This window comes from Eptatretus burgeri, chromosome 14 (genome assembly GCF_056783735.1).
Source record: "Eptatretus burgeri isolate ZD-2024b chromosome 14, Ebu_testis_v1, whole genome shotgun sequence".
NCBI classification, from domain to species: domain Eukaryota; kingdom Metazoa; phylum Chordata; class Myxini; order Myxiniformes; family Myxinidae; genus Eptatretus; species Eptatretus burgeri.
In genome coordinates, this window is record NC_140974.1 from 35,000,113 (window position 1) to 35,017,039 (window position 16,927).

The 16,927-nt window shown below is 42.4% G+C and overlaps 1 protein-coding gene across 3 annotated transcripts in view; it reads left to right on the top strand.

The window, feature by feature from the left end:
* LOC147012952 (uncharacterized) overlaps positions 1-16,927 on the top strand; it is a 571,074-nt gene that overhangs the window by 516,893 nt on the left and 37,254 nt on the right. For all 3 annotated transcript variants that reach the window (XM_085854308.1, XM_085854309.1, XM_085854310.1), the window contains 3 exons: positions 6,365-6,400; positions 7,201-7,254; positions 8,553-8,826. In XM_085854308.1, coding sequence (XP_085710434.1) covers positions 6,365-6,400; positions 7,201-7,254; positions 8,553-8,826 — 364 coding nt within the window. The remainder of the gene's footprint in view (positions 1-6,364; positions 6,401-7,200; positions 7,255-8,552; positions 8,827-16,927) is intronic.

Sequence of the window (16,927 nt, forward strand, 5' to 3'; positions counted from 1 at the left end):
CTCTCTCTCTCTCTCTCTCTCTCTCTCTCTCTCTCTCTCTCTCTCTCGCTCTCTCGCTCTCTCGCTCTCTCTGGTGGGTGGTCCTGTGGCTGTGAAGATAGTCGTGTGGTTCTGAAGGTGGATGATCACATGGCTGTGATGATGGTCATGTGGTTCTGAAGGTGGATGATCATATGGTTGTGAAGATAGTCATGTGGTTGTGAAAGTGGATGGTTAAGTGGCTGTGAAGGTGGTCATGTGGTTGTGAAAGTGGATGGTCATGTGGCTGTGAAGATGGTCATGTAGCTGTAAAAAGGCTACGAGATAATGGTGTAAATAAAGTGAAAATATTTAATCAGGTGAATTAAATCAAAATTTCAGTAGACTGCTGAAAATTGGAAAAGATATTATGGATCTCATTCAATCAAAATGTTTACTGTTTGGTTCAGTTGTAGAACACATGACAGAGCAAGTCAGAGCATGACAGATACCTAGACAAATCCCAGATGGTGTTGGTAGCACAATGGTATTGGGTTGTTTCGTGGAAGATGAAATTGTCGATTTGTACAGAATTAATGGAACAATCTAAAAAGAGAAATATTACATTTTATCAAAAGGTTTGCTTGTTCACTTTTTCGTAATTAGACATCTGGTTCACAATCTGCAGGGAACCCAGGTTCAAATCCAAAATACTGCATTCATTTGCATGGTCTACTCATTGTCCTTGTAAGTCATGTAAAAGTACACCGATGTCTTCTAATGTCTTTCCCTGCATGTGATATATTTGCAAGGTCCTGTATGACACAAATATCAGTGTAAATAACAAATATACAATGAATAAATAACAGCACCTCAACTCTAATTTTGCAACAAGACCAGTCAACATCAGCTCACATGTCCTAAAAACCTGCTCTGCTGCTCTTGCACTTCCTCTTTCTGCCCTTTTCAACCTATAATTTACCCTTGGTCATCTTCCATTTTAACGATCTCTCTCTCTCTCTCTCTCTCTCTCTCTCTCTCTCTCTCTCTCTCTCTCTCTCTCTCTCTCTCTCTCTCTCTCTCTCTCTCTCTCTCTCTCTGTCTCTCTGTCTCTCTGTCTCTCTGTCTCTGTCTCTCTCTCCCTGACTTTGAAAAATCTTCTTTATCTCTTTGCCTAATCATCTACCCTCTGTCGTGACAACCCTCATCATTCAGATAGATAGACATCATGGCTCAACCCTCTTCAGAACTTGATATCATCACAAGCTGATCAAACACTTGGAATATGTGACAAATCTCACATTCTCACACACTCTCCAAAAGTACCACATGGAAAACCCTCCCAAGTACTTTCTTAACAAATTTCCTTGAAGAAGTTCTGTCACTCAAAGGTTTGGGTCTCACTGTCAGCCACGATCTTTCTTGGGCCAACAACATTTAAAAGATGGCCCCAAAAGCAAAGCCAGCCACTGACTGAGCATCCTCCATCATGGAAAGTCCTTCCTTGGCACACCTGAACTCCAATCCACCGACAAGGCCTTCATCCACAGCTTGATGGAGTACTCTCTCTCCACTGGGCTGGCACCCCTGCCTGACACTTTGCTCAACTTGATGCCATGGGAACAAAGGCCTTCAAGATTATTGGAATCTCCCACGATGAAGCTCAGTCTCCAGACCTATCACTTTCCCATCACAAGCAGGTCTGTGGTCTGTCTGTCTACTACCACTTCCTTTCTGGATTTCCACACTCTGCTCTTCCCTTACTTTGTTCACCCTCCCCCTCAGGTTTCTGCAGGGTGCATGGGGTCCACCAGCAACCCCCCTTCTTCCGATACTCCCAAAATCCCGAATCACTGCTCAGCTCCACTCATTAATTCCTCTTTTTCCCACCTATAGAATCAACTTCCACATCCTCTTCAATCTCACTTTTCCCTCCAGGTCTTCAAGACAGCTGCTCATCACCATCATAGATCATCCCTAATCCAAAACCATGATCTTTTCTGGCCCCATTAACCCTCCCCAAACCCACCTCTTCCCCAGTGTCCTCATCTAGCCCTCATTCTTTCCCCCATCCCTTATTTCTCCCAAGTCTCCCTTTATTTTGTCCCTCATCCCTGCTGTTAGATTGTTTTCCTCCTCTCTACCTGCTTTTCCTTTTGTTCTGTTACATCCTGATCCATTCTAGGGTCTAGCTCCTCCACGAGCCTCAGCATTGTGCACAAAAAAAGGAATGCAGTGCCTTCTGGGTAGGAGGAGGAGGAGGAGGAGGATGAGGAGATTGGGACCACTCTGTGCAGAGTTTTGACTCTGTGCAGAGCATTGGTGCTGGTTTAGCAGTCTCCTTGGCTACTGGGCACAATCCTGGACAGGTCGCTACTCTGACACAGTATACCAACATGCTGGTACTCATTTTGCTGACCTCAGAAGGATGACACGCCGAGTTAACCCCTCCTGGTATTAATTCAACAACTGAGCAGGATTTGAACTCAGGACCCTCGGATCCAAAGCCCGCCACCCTAACCCTTAAGCCAACACCAGGCATATGTGCAAGCCTTCTGGATACAACCCATTATTAAGGGTTCATTCTCTAAAATAATGACCTGAAACATTCTTCATAATTGTGGTTTATACCATTTGAAAGATTGTTTGTGATTACTGCAACTCCCAGGTTTATTGTCCATGAAGCTTTTGTGCAATTACTTTTACATAAAAAGGAGGCATTTTGCCTTCTGTATCTCGTGAAATTTTTTTTTTTCAATATTTCAAAAATAATTTTGGGTGAACAGCATAAGATGATTTTGAAAATGGATTTCTATAATGCCCAGACTATCCAAACAGTAGCTTTTTTGATGATATTTGTGGGGATTGTTGGTGATAATTTTTGAATCTACACATATGTATGAGGATGGTATCTGTCTGTCTGGGGTTCAGTTTTCTATCTCTCTTCTCTCACCGCTTTGCACATTATCACCAAACTGTGTCGGCATAATTATAATAATGTCTTACCATTTGGATTCCACCATCTAAATTTACTTATGGCTCCTCCATTTATTCTGTTCAGCTTAGTCAAAGGGAGGCTTCTCGATGTGTTCACCATGTTGGATGATGTCACAGCATTCCGCTGAGCAATGCTTCCAGCACCATACTTTTTGAAAATCAGAGGATTGCTGCTGCTGCTGCTGCTGTTGTTGTTTCTCTCAAATCCCATCACCTGACCTTGGCGTGTCTATCAGCTCGGTGGGCAGCGTTTCCCATATCATTCCGTCATGGGATTGTTATTGTTGCTCTCGGTCCCTCCTGTCTTGCCATACTATCACATTACCCATCCTCGGTGAATATATCCACTGGTATGTTGCACATTAATTTAGTGAGGCCTCATCTGGAGTATTGTGTACAGTTTTGGTCACCATATCTGAGTGAGGAAGGACATAAGTTCAGCAGAGAGCAACCAGAATGATTCTGGGCCGAGCTATTATGGGGAGTGGCTCATGGAGGCAGGAATTTATACATTAGAAAGAAGGCAATTACGAATTAATTTGATTGAGATGTTTAAGATAATGATATGATAAGTGCAGAAGAGTTTCAGAAGAATTTACAGTGACAAGACCAATGGCCTCAGTCTGACAGTAAAGAAATCGTGAGTTAGGACAGTAGTAAGGTGGAGGTCTTTTTCTCAGAGAGTCGTCAATACATGGAATATTCTCTCTGGGAAGGTAATGGCAGCAGAATGGAGATAGAGGGGCTGGTGGGTAATTTGGTTATGGATCAGTGATAATCTACACGTGTAGTAATTGTGATGTATCTGAGAGAGTCTCATCAAAAGGTGAATGTACTGTGGGTGTTTGGTCATTCCTTACCTTACAACACCTTTAATCTTCACCCCTTCCCTCCAAAGTAAACACCCTGGTGTTGTCCTTGCGCCTGCCTTACTGTTCTCCGTCCCACTTCTCCCTCCGACTACCCCCCCCCCCAAGTTAAATTAATTATGGCTACCCAGACGGATGATCAGAGCAGTGTGCAACGAATTGGAGCAAGTGGTTCCTCAACCCATGAATTGATTTTCATCAAGATACCGGAGGCCATTGTACTAATTATTATAAACGTGAAACATGTGTAGTTTGTAATAACGATCTGTCCATGTTTTTGTTTTTCTTCATGTCGTAACAAATGAACATTTAATGTTAATTTTTGCATCGTACCACAAGGCCAATGAATAGATTTATTGAGAAATATTTAACACAATATGTTCTGGATCCAGGAATTATCTGCTCAATGCTGCACAGAAATGGCCAATACCTGGGCTTTAATAAGTGGTAATGAAATATTAATTGTTAGATCTGTTATGTGAATATGTTAATGCTCAGTATAGATTGAGTCAACAGTGACAATAGGCCTTTTTTTTCGTTTTGTTTTGTTTCTATCTCGTATGCTTGTTCGGTGTTACCTTGTTTGAGCATGAGTGGAAAAGACATTGTTTTCAAGTGGTTCGGCTGAACGTTATAATGGCTACGGGATAAGGTGACCTTACAATATCGTCGTCGGTGTGGTGTGGGCCCTCTCTTTTGGAACATCCTTTGTTTCGGAGTATTTTCCACAACACCGGAAGCTGCACCCTGTGATGGGTATGCTATGTTACATAAAGATGGACCAACATTTTCTGATTTTAATTGGAAGCTCTCACTAATGTATAGTGTCAGTGGTTTGATGCGTATGGTGATACATTGATTGCACCTGTGCACAGGTGAGGCTTTCCCAGGACAGTGCACAGCAGAGTGTTGTTTAAAGGCAGTGGGGCAGGGGTGGAAAATGGCCATGGGGGTGGGGGGGGGCTTTAAGGAGGACAAGGCTGTTCTCCCCACCATTCCGCTCTCAAGGAAACACAATTAAGTAGATAACTGTGTATATTTAATTAATGTGGTTAATTGATAGAGTGCAGGCACGATGGGTCAAGTGGCCTCTTTCTGTGTTTGACTTCCTTGTATATTTATGTAATTATGCTATTGTAAGTTAAAACTAATAATGCAATGTGTAATGGTTTAATGTGTCTTTTACATTTGTATTTGCTTCTAAACTTCTGACAAACTATATTTCCTGAGACAAAAATAAGAGCAGAGATTATTAACAAAACAAGCAGAAACCAAATACCAACAAAATGCATAACAACCAGAGAATGAGTGATTATGAACAAGCTGGGTTATAGAGAAAAAATTATTAAAGCTTTTTCACTCAAACAAATTAACAAAAGAATAAAATATCACTCACAGAGCGACAACTTGGTGAAGCGGAACAGCACTCGGGAGAGCACATACCTCCACCTGGCTGAATAGTTTACATTTTGTATCCCACTGATCGGCTGGATCTGAATCCGGACCTGAACCAAAATCGAATCGGCTTGTTCTTGTTATCAAACCAACTCATCGACCAAGTTTCATGCAAATCCGTCCACAACTTTTTGAGATGTCATGCACTATCGTTTTTAGCCCCATCTCTCAATGGTGAAGAATCAGGTACAAATTAAATAATTCTCGTATGCAGATCTGGATTTGGATCTTCACCAAAATCGAATCAGTTCTTTCTAGTGTCACCTCCAACCTGTCCACCAAGCTCCGTGTGAATCCATCCATAACCGTTTGAGATATGGTGCTATATATCGTTTTTGGCCCTATCTCTCAATGGTGAAGAATCACTCAAAAAAATTTTGAGATCCGGATCCGGATTTGGATCTTGACCAAAATTGAGCGTTGCTGTCCTTGGCTGGTCACCTCCACACACAACAATTACAGAACGATTGCTTGAAAACTGTGTCCAAAATCGTGTGACAGACAAACAGACAAACAGACAGACAGACAAACGCTACAGACCAACATACATTACTTGGCAAAATTCTTTTTCGCCAAGTAATAAACAAGTGAATAGCTACAAAAAGACAGCTAAGTTGGGATAAAGGGTCTGTACATTGTCCATTGTTGGAAACTTTATTACTGAGCTTTGTTTTACTTTGTGCATTCCCCTGATAGTGGGGCAACTTACATAACAATTGTGCATTTTGTGAGGAAAGCACCAAATTTGGCACACGAGTAGCCTATCATATTATGAACAGATTTGGACATTGGGCCATCTCGAATTCAACCGCTGATGGCTGTGGCAGCCATTTTCCACTGCCATCAAAAATTTTGAGATGGCCCAATGTCCAAATCTGTTCATAATATGATAGGCTACTAGTGTGCCAAATTTGGTGCTTTCCTCACAAAATGCACAATTGTTATGCTATATTTAGCTAAGTTTCCCCACTATGATAATGTGTTTGGATCATGGGACCATATTTCCTTGTTTATTCTTATTTGTTTTTTGCCTGAATTTCTCCTTATCTAATTATGATTTATTTTTTTTAATTCCTGTCTTTCAGGGCCCATCTGGACCTAAGGGTTCCAAAGGTTCTACGGTAAGCAGCACAGGAGCATGCAAAGATAATTATAACTCAAAAACAAGAGTTAAATTTTTTAATCCTGGATAATTATTTTTTAACATGTTTTTGTTAATGTCCCCATTGTTTTGGGCTTATCTTTCCCCAACAGGTTTTGGAGGAGTAGATATCTCGTGAATGCAGTCCTTTTGTCATGGCAAAAGCCATAGCTTTCATACCAATGATCTGATTTTTTAAAATAAACGTTACAATACATATTATTTTGACAAAAAGGTTCATTATCACAGTTATGTTTGTTATTCAAACTTTCTTAAGAGAGGTGTTTAATACTCAAGCTTTTAACCTGCATAAAATGTTCACGTTTCCCTATTTCGAGGAGATAAAATACCAAATGTGACGTAATGTACATTTTACCAAGGATGACATTCTGAGATAGTTTCACATGCGGCATTCTGAGTTACTGTCCCACATGTGACATTCTGAGCAACCGTTTCAGATGTTAGATTTTGAAATACTGGTCTACACATTATATTATCAGATACTATCCCACATGTGAGATTTTACATGCCAGACTATCTCAAGACCTTAATGCTTATGCAGCTTGAACAAGTACTGCTGAAACTTTTAACCAGATTTTATTTGTGTTGCACAAATGCAATTGATAACCTTTCAGGATTCATCTTTCGGGGTTCCAATGCTTTTGTTTTGTACTTTTTATCGCATTCGTTTTTATTGGAATACACGTTGTTTTCAAACTGCTAAACTTTCGAGCTTTCAAATTTTCACTTTTAACAGCCTCATTGTTTGTGTTTGTGTAGGGACCAGGAGGTCCTAAAGGTGATGTTGGACCCCCTGGGGTTCCCGGTCCTGCGGTGAGTGATCTACACATCATTGTACTCCTCCACAGAAGCCACTGAGAGAGAATTAGATCATCAACTCTTCAAAATCACATAACTGTGACAATTTAATTTTCATGGCTCTGTTTCATTGTTTACAATGTGTGTTCACAAATAAGCCAAGCGATTAAAAAGGTTTTATTTATCATCTATTTACAGGCTTACTGTGTATGATAGTTGTTCCTCCTATCAGTATTTAAGTCTAAATTGTGTGAACATAAGGTGAGAACCTCACCAGCAGATTTGCAGTGATTTATTTGAGCAAGCAGTTGGAAAGTGATAAATAATTATCAAGTTATTCAGAAAAGTATTACTTTCAAGATATTGGAGGAAGTGTCTTATTCATCTTCATGTAAACTTTTTGCTGTCATTTTGACTTTTTGTTGTTCTTAAAATTCGGTCAAAATCCAGTTTTGAAATTGTCCTACTGTCCTCGAGTGAAAATAGCATATTCTCTGATACAAATATCATTGCTATTGTGTTGAAGAGGATAAGGATATGCTTCAAAAGCTAAGGTGCCTGTAGGTCATAGCACCCAGTGGAGAATGCCCGGGGGGGGGGGGGTGGGGAGGTGGGGTGGAATAAGGCCTGGGGGGATTAAGGCATACTGGGAAATGTTCGAACTAGTTTACAACTTGAATATCGCACGCAGATTGAATCATGGAGTTTTGGATGGTAAGGAAATTCTGTCCCAGTCATGTCGAAATTCTTGAAAGTTGTAACAATCTGCCATGGAAGAGAATTTTTTCAAGTTCTGAAGAAGATTTAATTCCCGTATAAAATGAATTGTTGTTGCATGGGACCACTGATCACATGATTGAGTAGAGTGCAGGTAATAATGCCTCCCCAACATTTGGGAGATGGGTAATGAAGATACACAGATGGACATGTGCCAGTGTGTAGAATGCAATGTCTGGTTGCATGGGACATGTGTGTTGCTAGAATCCAATAATTTGTTCAGTCATTGCATGCTAATTGTTCGTTTGTTCAGACTGTGAGGCTTGAAGGTGTGCCTAGTATTACTGGGGGGCAATACTGGCACCTATCCCAAGGACCAGATGGAATAGTTGCTTGAGTTATCCATTATGATGAGATGCAGGGTATACATGTACTATACTTTTGAATATTGCCACTTGATGTTGTTATGTTTCTCTGTCCTTATTTAACTTTTGTCAACTAATTACTTATCTTGTATTGCTTCCATGTCATGAGAGGTCAGCCGAAGCACTAAGTGTAAATGTGTGTTCATTTAATTGTTTCTTTATTGTTCACAGGGCCGACCTGGTGACTCGTTCAGATCTTTGATGAGTGATGTTCGATCTCGACGTGCTGCCGGAGATGAAATGGTTGGTGCTTTTGGTGCAGACAGTGAGCTAGGCATCCTACTAGATGGACCAGTAGACTACTCTGATGGAATCGAGGAGATATTTGCATCGCTCAACTCACTTAAGCTTGAGATCGAACATTTAAAACATCCTTTGGGAACACAAGCAAATCCTGCACGTACCTGCAAGGACCTGCAACTCTGCCATCCTGAATTTCCTGATGGTGAGCTTCCTTTTGTATCTTTAAGCTTTTACTGGGAGTCTTAATTTAACATTTTTGCAAATTAAATTTTAGCTTGTTCCTTGTGAGACACGAATGTAGCCATCACAATATTGTTCACTCCTTTGCTTCCCTTCCTTCCAGTGTGTCATCTTTCCATAGATATATTCACTGATCTTCATGAATTAATTTTAGGTCATTATTGGTAAATGACTCGAGATACATTTTCTACATGTAGTCATCCTTGTGTTTAAGAGCAAAACTCCTCCATGACCATTTTTTTCAGTGTTAATCTCTCAGGAGCAGTTGAATCAATGTGGATGAAAGTGACTGATTACGAAGCTCTTAATATAACAAATTTAAATCATGTGAAGCTGATGGATTTCGGTACACCAAGTTTACATAACATTGAATCAGATGAAATGATTTTTTTTTAATACAAAGTCTGGGCTCATGGAGGACCTAAAACACAGAGCACAACAGATAGAACACAGTGGGAAGTGGGGAAACACTAACAATAGGGTAGAGGGACAGAGAAACATTTGGAGGAATGAGGACACAGAGGGTGAATAAGCTGAAACACAGGAAGAAGGCAGGGGGGGAGGGGTGGAGGGTGTGTAATAAGAGGAAAGGAAACCAAAGATGAAACAAATAAGCAGAAAGGAGGGTGGAGGGGAAGGGGAAGAATCTCAAAAATCTAGAAAGGAAGAGGTGGGCTTGGGGTTGGGTTAATGAGGGTATAAAATATTGTAATTTTAGATGGGGGACGTGACCTGAAAATAAAAAAAATACATTTTACGAGGAGGGTACCCGCCCTTTTTTTTCTTTTTTTTTGTATACCTTGGTCGAGGCTCGTATGAGAGCTAACACACAACTCACAGCAAGGAGGCATGAGACAAGAGGGGCGGGAGTGGAAGGGACAAAACAGTGGGGAACAGACACATTAGGTGAACTGTGGAAGGGAGAGGGATGGGGATGGGATGGGGAACATGGCGAAGAGAAGATGGACATTTCGGGGACTTTCAGGAAGGAAAGCAGGAGAAATGAAGGAAGTGGGCTTGGGTGGATTATCGGGGGTAGAAAAGATCGAGGATTTGGATGGGGGAAGATAAGAGGTGGTGGTGAACAGCTGTTTTGAAAGCCTGGAGGGAAGAATGGGAAAGAATAGAGTGAGGAAGTTTATTCCAAAGGCGGGAAAAAAGAGGAATGAAAGAGTGAAGATGAGCAGTGATTCGTGATTTTGGTAGTTTTACCAGAAGGGGGTTGTTGGTGGACCTTGAGCGCCCTATGGAAATGTGGTGGGGACAAATCGCAGAGAGAGCAGGGAAGGCAAGGCTGGAGAGGAGTCGGTAGAAGACAGAAAGACCGCCGACCAACCTGCGGTGATTGAGTGAGAGGCCCAAAGACTCAGCTTCATTGCGGGAGATGCCGATGATCTTAAATGCCCTGGTTTCGACAGCGTGAAGCCGAGAAAGGTGGGAGGCAGGAGCACCAGCCCAGAGGGGAGAGCAGTACTCCATCAGGCTACGGACAAAAGCTTTGTAAGTGGTCAGGAGCTCAAGAGGGCCGAGGAAGGACTTAGCACGACGGAGGATTCCCAGTCGGAGACTGGCTTTTGAGGCGAGGTTGGAAATGTGACTTTCCCAGGAAAGGTCATGGCAGATAGTGAGACCCAGAAGCTTGAAAGAAAAGACTTCTTCCAGAGGATTGTTGAGAAAGTGGATAGGGGGGTTTTGTAAACGGTCCTTTCGAAGAGACATAGTGAGAGTGTGAGATTTGTCTGGATTGAAAGACATGTTCCACGTGTTGGACCAGTTTGTGATTTTATCCAGATCTGCAGTGAGCGAAGAAGCTGCTGCTTGCCGGTCTGAGGGATGACAGATGGTATGGCAGAGGGTGGAGTCGTCGGCAAAGAGAAATAGAGGATTTTCCAGAGAGTCCGAGAGATCATTGATGAAAACCAGAAAAAGAACAGGGCCCAGAACGCTACCTTGAGGAACTCCAGCCTGCACAGGAAGAGGGGATGAAAGAACTCCATTTAGGGCCACACGTTGACTGCGACAGGAGAGGAAGTCTGCGAGCCATGAGTGGAGATGGCCTTGAATACCATGGGAAGAGAGTTTGGTGAGTAGGGCAGGGTGCAAGACTGTGTCAAAAGCACGTGATATGTCCAGGGATACGGCTCGGATTACCTGTCTGGCATTGAGGACCTCCATCCATTGATGGGAGAGCAGTAGCAGCATATCTAGGGTAGAGTGACCTGGTCTGAAACCAAATTGATGATTGGAAATCAAGCTATTGGAGAAGAGGAAGGATTTCATGTCTGAAGCGATGATGGATTCCATCACCTTGCTGATGATTGGGAGAAGGCTGATTGGTCTGTAGTTACAGGGATCTGTTTTTGCACCTTTTTTATGCAGGGCAGTGATGTTAGCAGATTTCTAAGCAGATGGCAGATGACCTTGGGCAAATGAGAGGGTGAATAGAACAGAGAGAGGGTGAGCAAGAGCAGAAGAGCAGGCTTTGAGGACACGTGGGCTGATGCCGTCTAGACCGGTTGCAGAATCTGACTCGAGGTTTGAAAGCAAGCTCTCCACCTTGTCAGGAGAAAAGGATACAGAGTCCAGGGACAGTTGGGTGCGACTGGGTAAAGTGGGTAGAGATAGTGATGGGTTTAGGACACAAGATTTAGCTGCAAACACCGAGTTTAGACATTCAGCTTTATCACGTCTGGAATCAGCAGTGCAGCCATTTGAGGTAAGGGAAGGGATGGAGGGGGAACATACACCAGAAACAGATTTGATTAAACGCCACCAGGATTTTGAGGAGGGAGAGAGGTTTGAGAGTTCAGACTTGAGATGAGAAAGATGTTGTTTTCTGGCTCTCCTGAGGGTAGATACACACTTGTTCCGAGCTTTATGGAAGGAACTGAGATTGCCCTCAGTTGGGTTTGCTTTCCATGAGGCAAAGGCAAGTTGTTTCAGGACAACTGCCTCGCCACAAGCTTCAGTAAACCAAGGGCGGGAGGAAGGGTAAGACAACTGAACACGAGAGGGGATAAATCTGTGCATGAGGGAGAGCAAGTTTCTTTGAAAGAATTCCCAGGATGAGTTGATGTTTGAGAAAGTAGTGATAGGAGACCAGTCTGTAAGTTTGATGGCTGCTCAGAGACCCTGCCAGTCGGCTTGAGTGAAATAAATCTTAATGGATTGAAATAAATAGATTGCCCTTCGGGCAATCTTGTTCCAAGCATGCAACATGTTCTTCTGACACATATCTTTATTTGGGTGGTGTATAGACAACCGATTGCTATGTTTTGGCAACCCCCCCCCCCCGGGTTACATGCATGAAGCAAGCACATACCAACTGCTTATAATTCAAAACACCTCATTGCACTGGAAAATGTGGGGACAGGAATACTGCACAGTAAATGGTGGAGACTTGTAATACCCTTCCACACCTGGAGGCGGCGCTACACAATACACATTTACATAGAGAATTTGCATCTCTCCCTCCTCCCCGATACCATCGGTAAGGATAAAAACACACGTACACACTAATTGGGGTCATGCTGATCCGATGCAGCAAGTCTAGATGTAATTGGCCCAGAACTGTAGAAGTAGTACAACAAACAAACACACAAACAACCGGTCTGTGAATAATAGTGAGGATTCTTAATATATAGGGGACAGAACAATGAAAGAGCAGATGTAGCAATACGAGAAGGGAAATGGTAAACAACAAAGGCCACTGACCTGTCTGTAATACAGGAGTATCAAGTCCAGAGATTCAGCTTCATTGTGGCAGATTCCAATGATTTTAAAAGCCTTTTCCCTGAATTAAATTTTTCCACAAAAAATTTGGTGCTTGATCACATACTGCAATCATATGTTGAAATCATGGATTGAGGCAGTGGCGTATCGAGGAAAAATGCTGCTTGGGGTGAGATGGCAAATTGCCGCCCCCTCATATGAACTCACGTGCTGAATTAAACACAAAGCCTAATGAAATAACTATTACAAATCGAATTAAGTACAGTACATTTGCAAGTAAACAGCTACACCTTTGTTTTCTACCTTTCCAAATCATCATTCGCCTCTTAAGTGTTCATTTGTGACTGTGGTTCATCTTCCTAGCCTTCAGTGAAGCAAATTAGTCTATCACAGCTTCAAAGTCAATTGACTCAGTTAGTTTACCCTCAATGGAGAGGATGGCTCATTTACTGGGCCGAGAGTGGCTCATTTTGGATCTGAGGAGGGTCTTTATCAGTTTCAGTTTGGAGAAGGTCCTTTCACATGCTGCAATGTGCACGCACATTGTGAGAAACGTCCTCGGTATGATGAGGGTCTGGGAAAGATTCCTCAAATCCCCCTTCGCAACATATTGAAGAATTCCATGTGCCTTCCAGTCCACCATTTCCTTTGCAGTGGTTTCCTCATACATCTTTATACAGTAGACTCGGCGTAAGTCGTCACCATCGGGACCGAGAAAAAAGTGACGACTTAGACATGTGACGACTTACGCGTATGTGAACATTCATGATGACTGTGGGGTGAAGGATGAAGTTGCGCATGGCCTGGACACGTACGTGTGAGAGGGCGCAACAATCTCTAAGCCGGCTATTGTACCAAAAGGGAAACACAATCCTCGGGGCATTGGTGGGGGTTCATTGGTGAGTTGGAAAGTAATCAAGCAAAGATGGAATTCATGAATCACTTTATCAAAAGTAAAGATAATGAACAACTGTAATACAACTCATATACCATCAGTGATGCCATATGACCATCGACAAATGTGGAAGGAATGGCTGTTAGAATTCATCCATTGGAATGAATGTAGAATGAGTTTTCATATGGAATGAAAAACTCATATACCATCGACAAATTACATGACACACAGTCATCGTGATGACTACCACTCAATACCTATGTGAAAGTGAGTGTGGTGATGTACAAAACAAGCCAATATAAAACCATGATGGGACTTCAACACGAAGCTCGATCGATCCTTTACTCCTTCGCCAGAGACTGCATTGTGCAGCCTGTCTACCTCTTCAGATGCATGTGGGACGGTGCGCTGACTGAGCTGAACGCAGCGCAGTTATAAAGAGCCCGCGCATCTCGATTCCATGAAATCGGGCTTCTCACGAGGCAGCAATTCCATGTGACGACTTAGGCGTGGTAATTTACTTGAGTTTCCATTACGCGGGAACGGACAACATGTGATGACTTAGAGATGACGACTTACAGACTTTATTCAAAGTCTGTAAGTCGATTTAACATGAGATAAATTTGGGACTTCTTGACTCTGCCGACTTAGGCGAAGTCACGAGTTACACGCTGCCGACTTACGCCTAGTCTACTGTATGTCGATGAAGACGATGAATCTCCCTCATTAGCTCGCTGGTGATACCATCGTACGTCTCTGTGAGATGGTGGATTTTCATGTCAATGTCGCTGTCGTTAAATGGGTCCATCAGGTAACTGAGTGACATGAGAAATCCAAATTTAATGTTCATGTCACTTATCTGATGGGTGTGTCGGAAAATTTCCTTGTGTAGCCAATCAAAGATTTCATATTGCTCCCATTTATTGTACCTGTATGTTCTGCACTACAATATTCTCCATGAGTCTGTCTGAAGCTAATTTGTCTGCAGCTCTGTCCGACGTCAGCACATTGCATGTCGGCAGTTCCGGGTCGGCACTTAATGGAAGATTATTGTGTAATTTCAGATTTCGAACGAGTTTTCAAGGGTGAATAGTGTTAAGACAAAGAAGGGTTACCCGTCATTCTGACGGACTTTTCTGCTGGTGTGCATAGAGTTATGGAAGTCACTGTTCGCCCGGTCGAGGTCAAACCCTGAAGGTTAGGAGGAACAGTCGATTAGGGTAAACAAATGCACACTTACCAATAACACTAGGCTTTCCCAGCACGGGAATGGGATGCAAACGACGAACTAGAATGAGCTACGAAAACAGGAATGAGATGCGAACACAGAAATGAGACACAAACGGCGAACTGGAATTCACTACGAACACAGGAATGAGATCAACATGCATAGATGGCTATGTTGGTCCAACAGTGGCCATCCTATTGGGCAAACATCAATGTGATCATTTATTTAACACTAGTACGGATTCGTAGGTGCGTGCCAGTATATGCAGCCTCTCTCTCTCTCAAACCTCGAAAAGGCACATCCGCGGGTCCCCAGCAATATTCCTGGCAAGTTTCAATCGTGCAAAAGAATTAATAAAAATAAATAAATATTAATTGTGATGTCATTCCTGATGTCATAGCACCGTGTCCTGTCATTGGTCGACAGATAAATGGACGTAACTTGGGAACCGCCGTCCGATTAATATCAAACCTTGAAAAGGCGCATCCACGGGGCCCCGGCAATATTCCTGGCAAGTTTCAATCAGATCGGACCGTCGATCGTGCAAAAATAAATAAATAAACATTAATTGTGACGTCATTCGTGACGTCATAGCACCGTGTCTTGTCATTGGTCGACAGATAAATGGCCGTAACTTGGGAACCGCTCGTCCGATCGATATAAAACCTCGAAAAGGCACATCCGCTGGTCCCCGGCAATATTCGATGAGATCGGACCGGCGGTCGTCGAGAAACTACGGTCGCAGACAGAGACAAACAGACAGACAGACACACAAACACAGATTGCTGGAATTATAGATAGATTGGTCTGTCCTCCCAAGATTGTCCATAGTTGGCAGGTGAGCACCCAATGTTGATCTAACATCTTCAGTATCCACAAAGCCCATGATCTCTTTCCTTCCAAGAAGAATTTTGAACCAATGTTGGCAATGTGTGTGGGATCAACTGCGATGACGTCATCCTAAGCCCAACATACCTATGGCAGTTATCCAATTTGATCTTGATTACATGCAATTTAAAAAAATTCAGTATGCAATTTTACCAGGGCACTGGCACAGAATCACCGACTCTTTTTGAAAGTAATCATGATATCTTTATTATCTACAAGTATGAATGTTAGATGATGGTGCAACTGGGTTACTGATGCAACACGCTGCCTATGAAAAACCAGGAAGACAGTTCAGTCAGGTAAGGAATCAAACCTTGAGAAGACATGAAAATGCGACCACTGAGCTATCCTGCCAATCCCATTTATAGGATGTAAAACATTCAGTAAAACCTAGGTTTTAGCGTCAAAGGTAAATCAGAAATCACATCTGTTTGGTGAAGTCCATGGTAAATATGACATTGGTGGTTTATATGATCGCCATTCTATCTATGCTAATTAAGGAAAATTGTAATATCTGCATTTACAGTGACTGTGATAAATGGAGGATTTTAATTGGGTGTTTCACCAGATTCTCTGCCCTGATTAATCTCACACTCAGTGACACTGCAACTCCCACCTGTGACAATTTCAGAGAAATAACAATTGATTATCCGATGTAGATTTAAAATCGGATAATGTCGCTTGATTCAAACGTATTGCATCCTCGTCACTGAACTACCAAATGATCTGTTTTATAATCCAATAATCAAATCGGTTGTATCTTTCATTGTGAATTTGTCTTGAAAGAGTCCGTGGTGTAGGAAGTTAATGTGACCATCGGTTAAGGTCATGGAGGAGTTTTGATCAATACCTGTCTGTTCAACTTCAGCACGCGTGTGGGTTTTCAAGTTTGCCCCTCTTGTTCATCCAATGCAGGTTGCACATGTGCATCCTTTTTTCTTCTCTTGGAGATAAGCTTGGTGTTGGCTTAACAGTTAAGGTAGCTGGCTTAATATCTTATGGTCTTGAGTTCGAGCCCCTGTAACCGTTGAATTAACACCAGGTGCGGTTGACTCAACCATTCATCCTTCCGTGGTTGGCGAAATGAGTACGAGTAAACTGGTAATAGAGGACACTGCATCAGTGGCACAGCCGCACCCCAAAAAATGAGGAAACCAGCAGCCACAGGCTGCACATGATAGCTCAGCTTCTCATGAAGGTTGATGTTAATATCATTAAAATGGCCTGTTGAGATATTGAACTTGTGATGTGGGTTTATATTCATTGTTATGTGATTTAACCAGCTTCAGTGGTGTAATGGTTAGAGTATCTGCTCTGAGT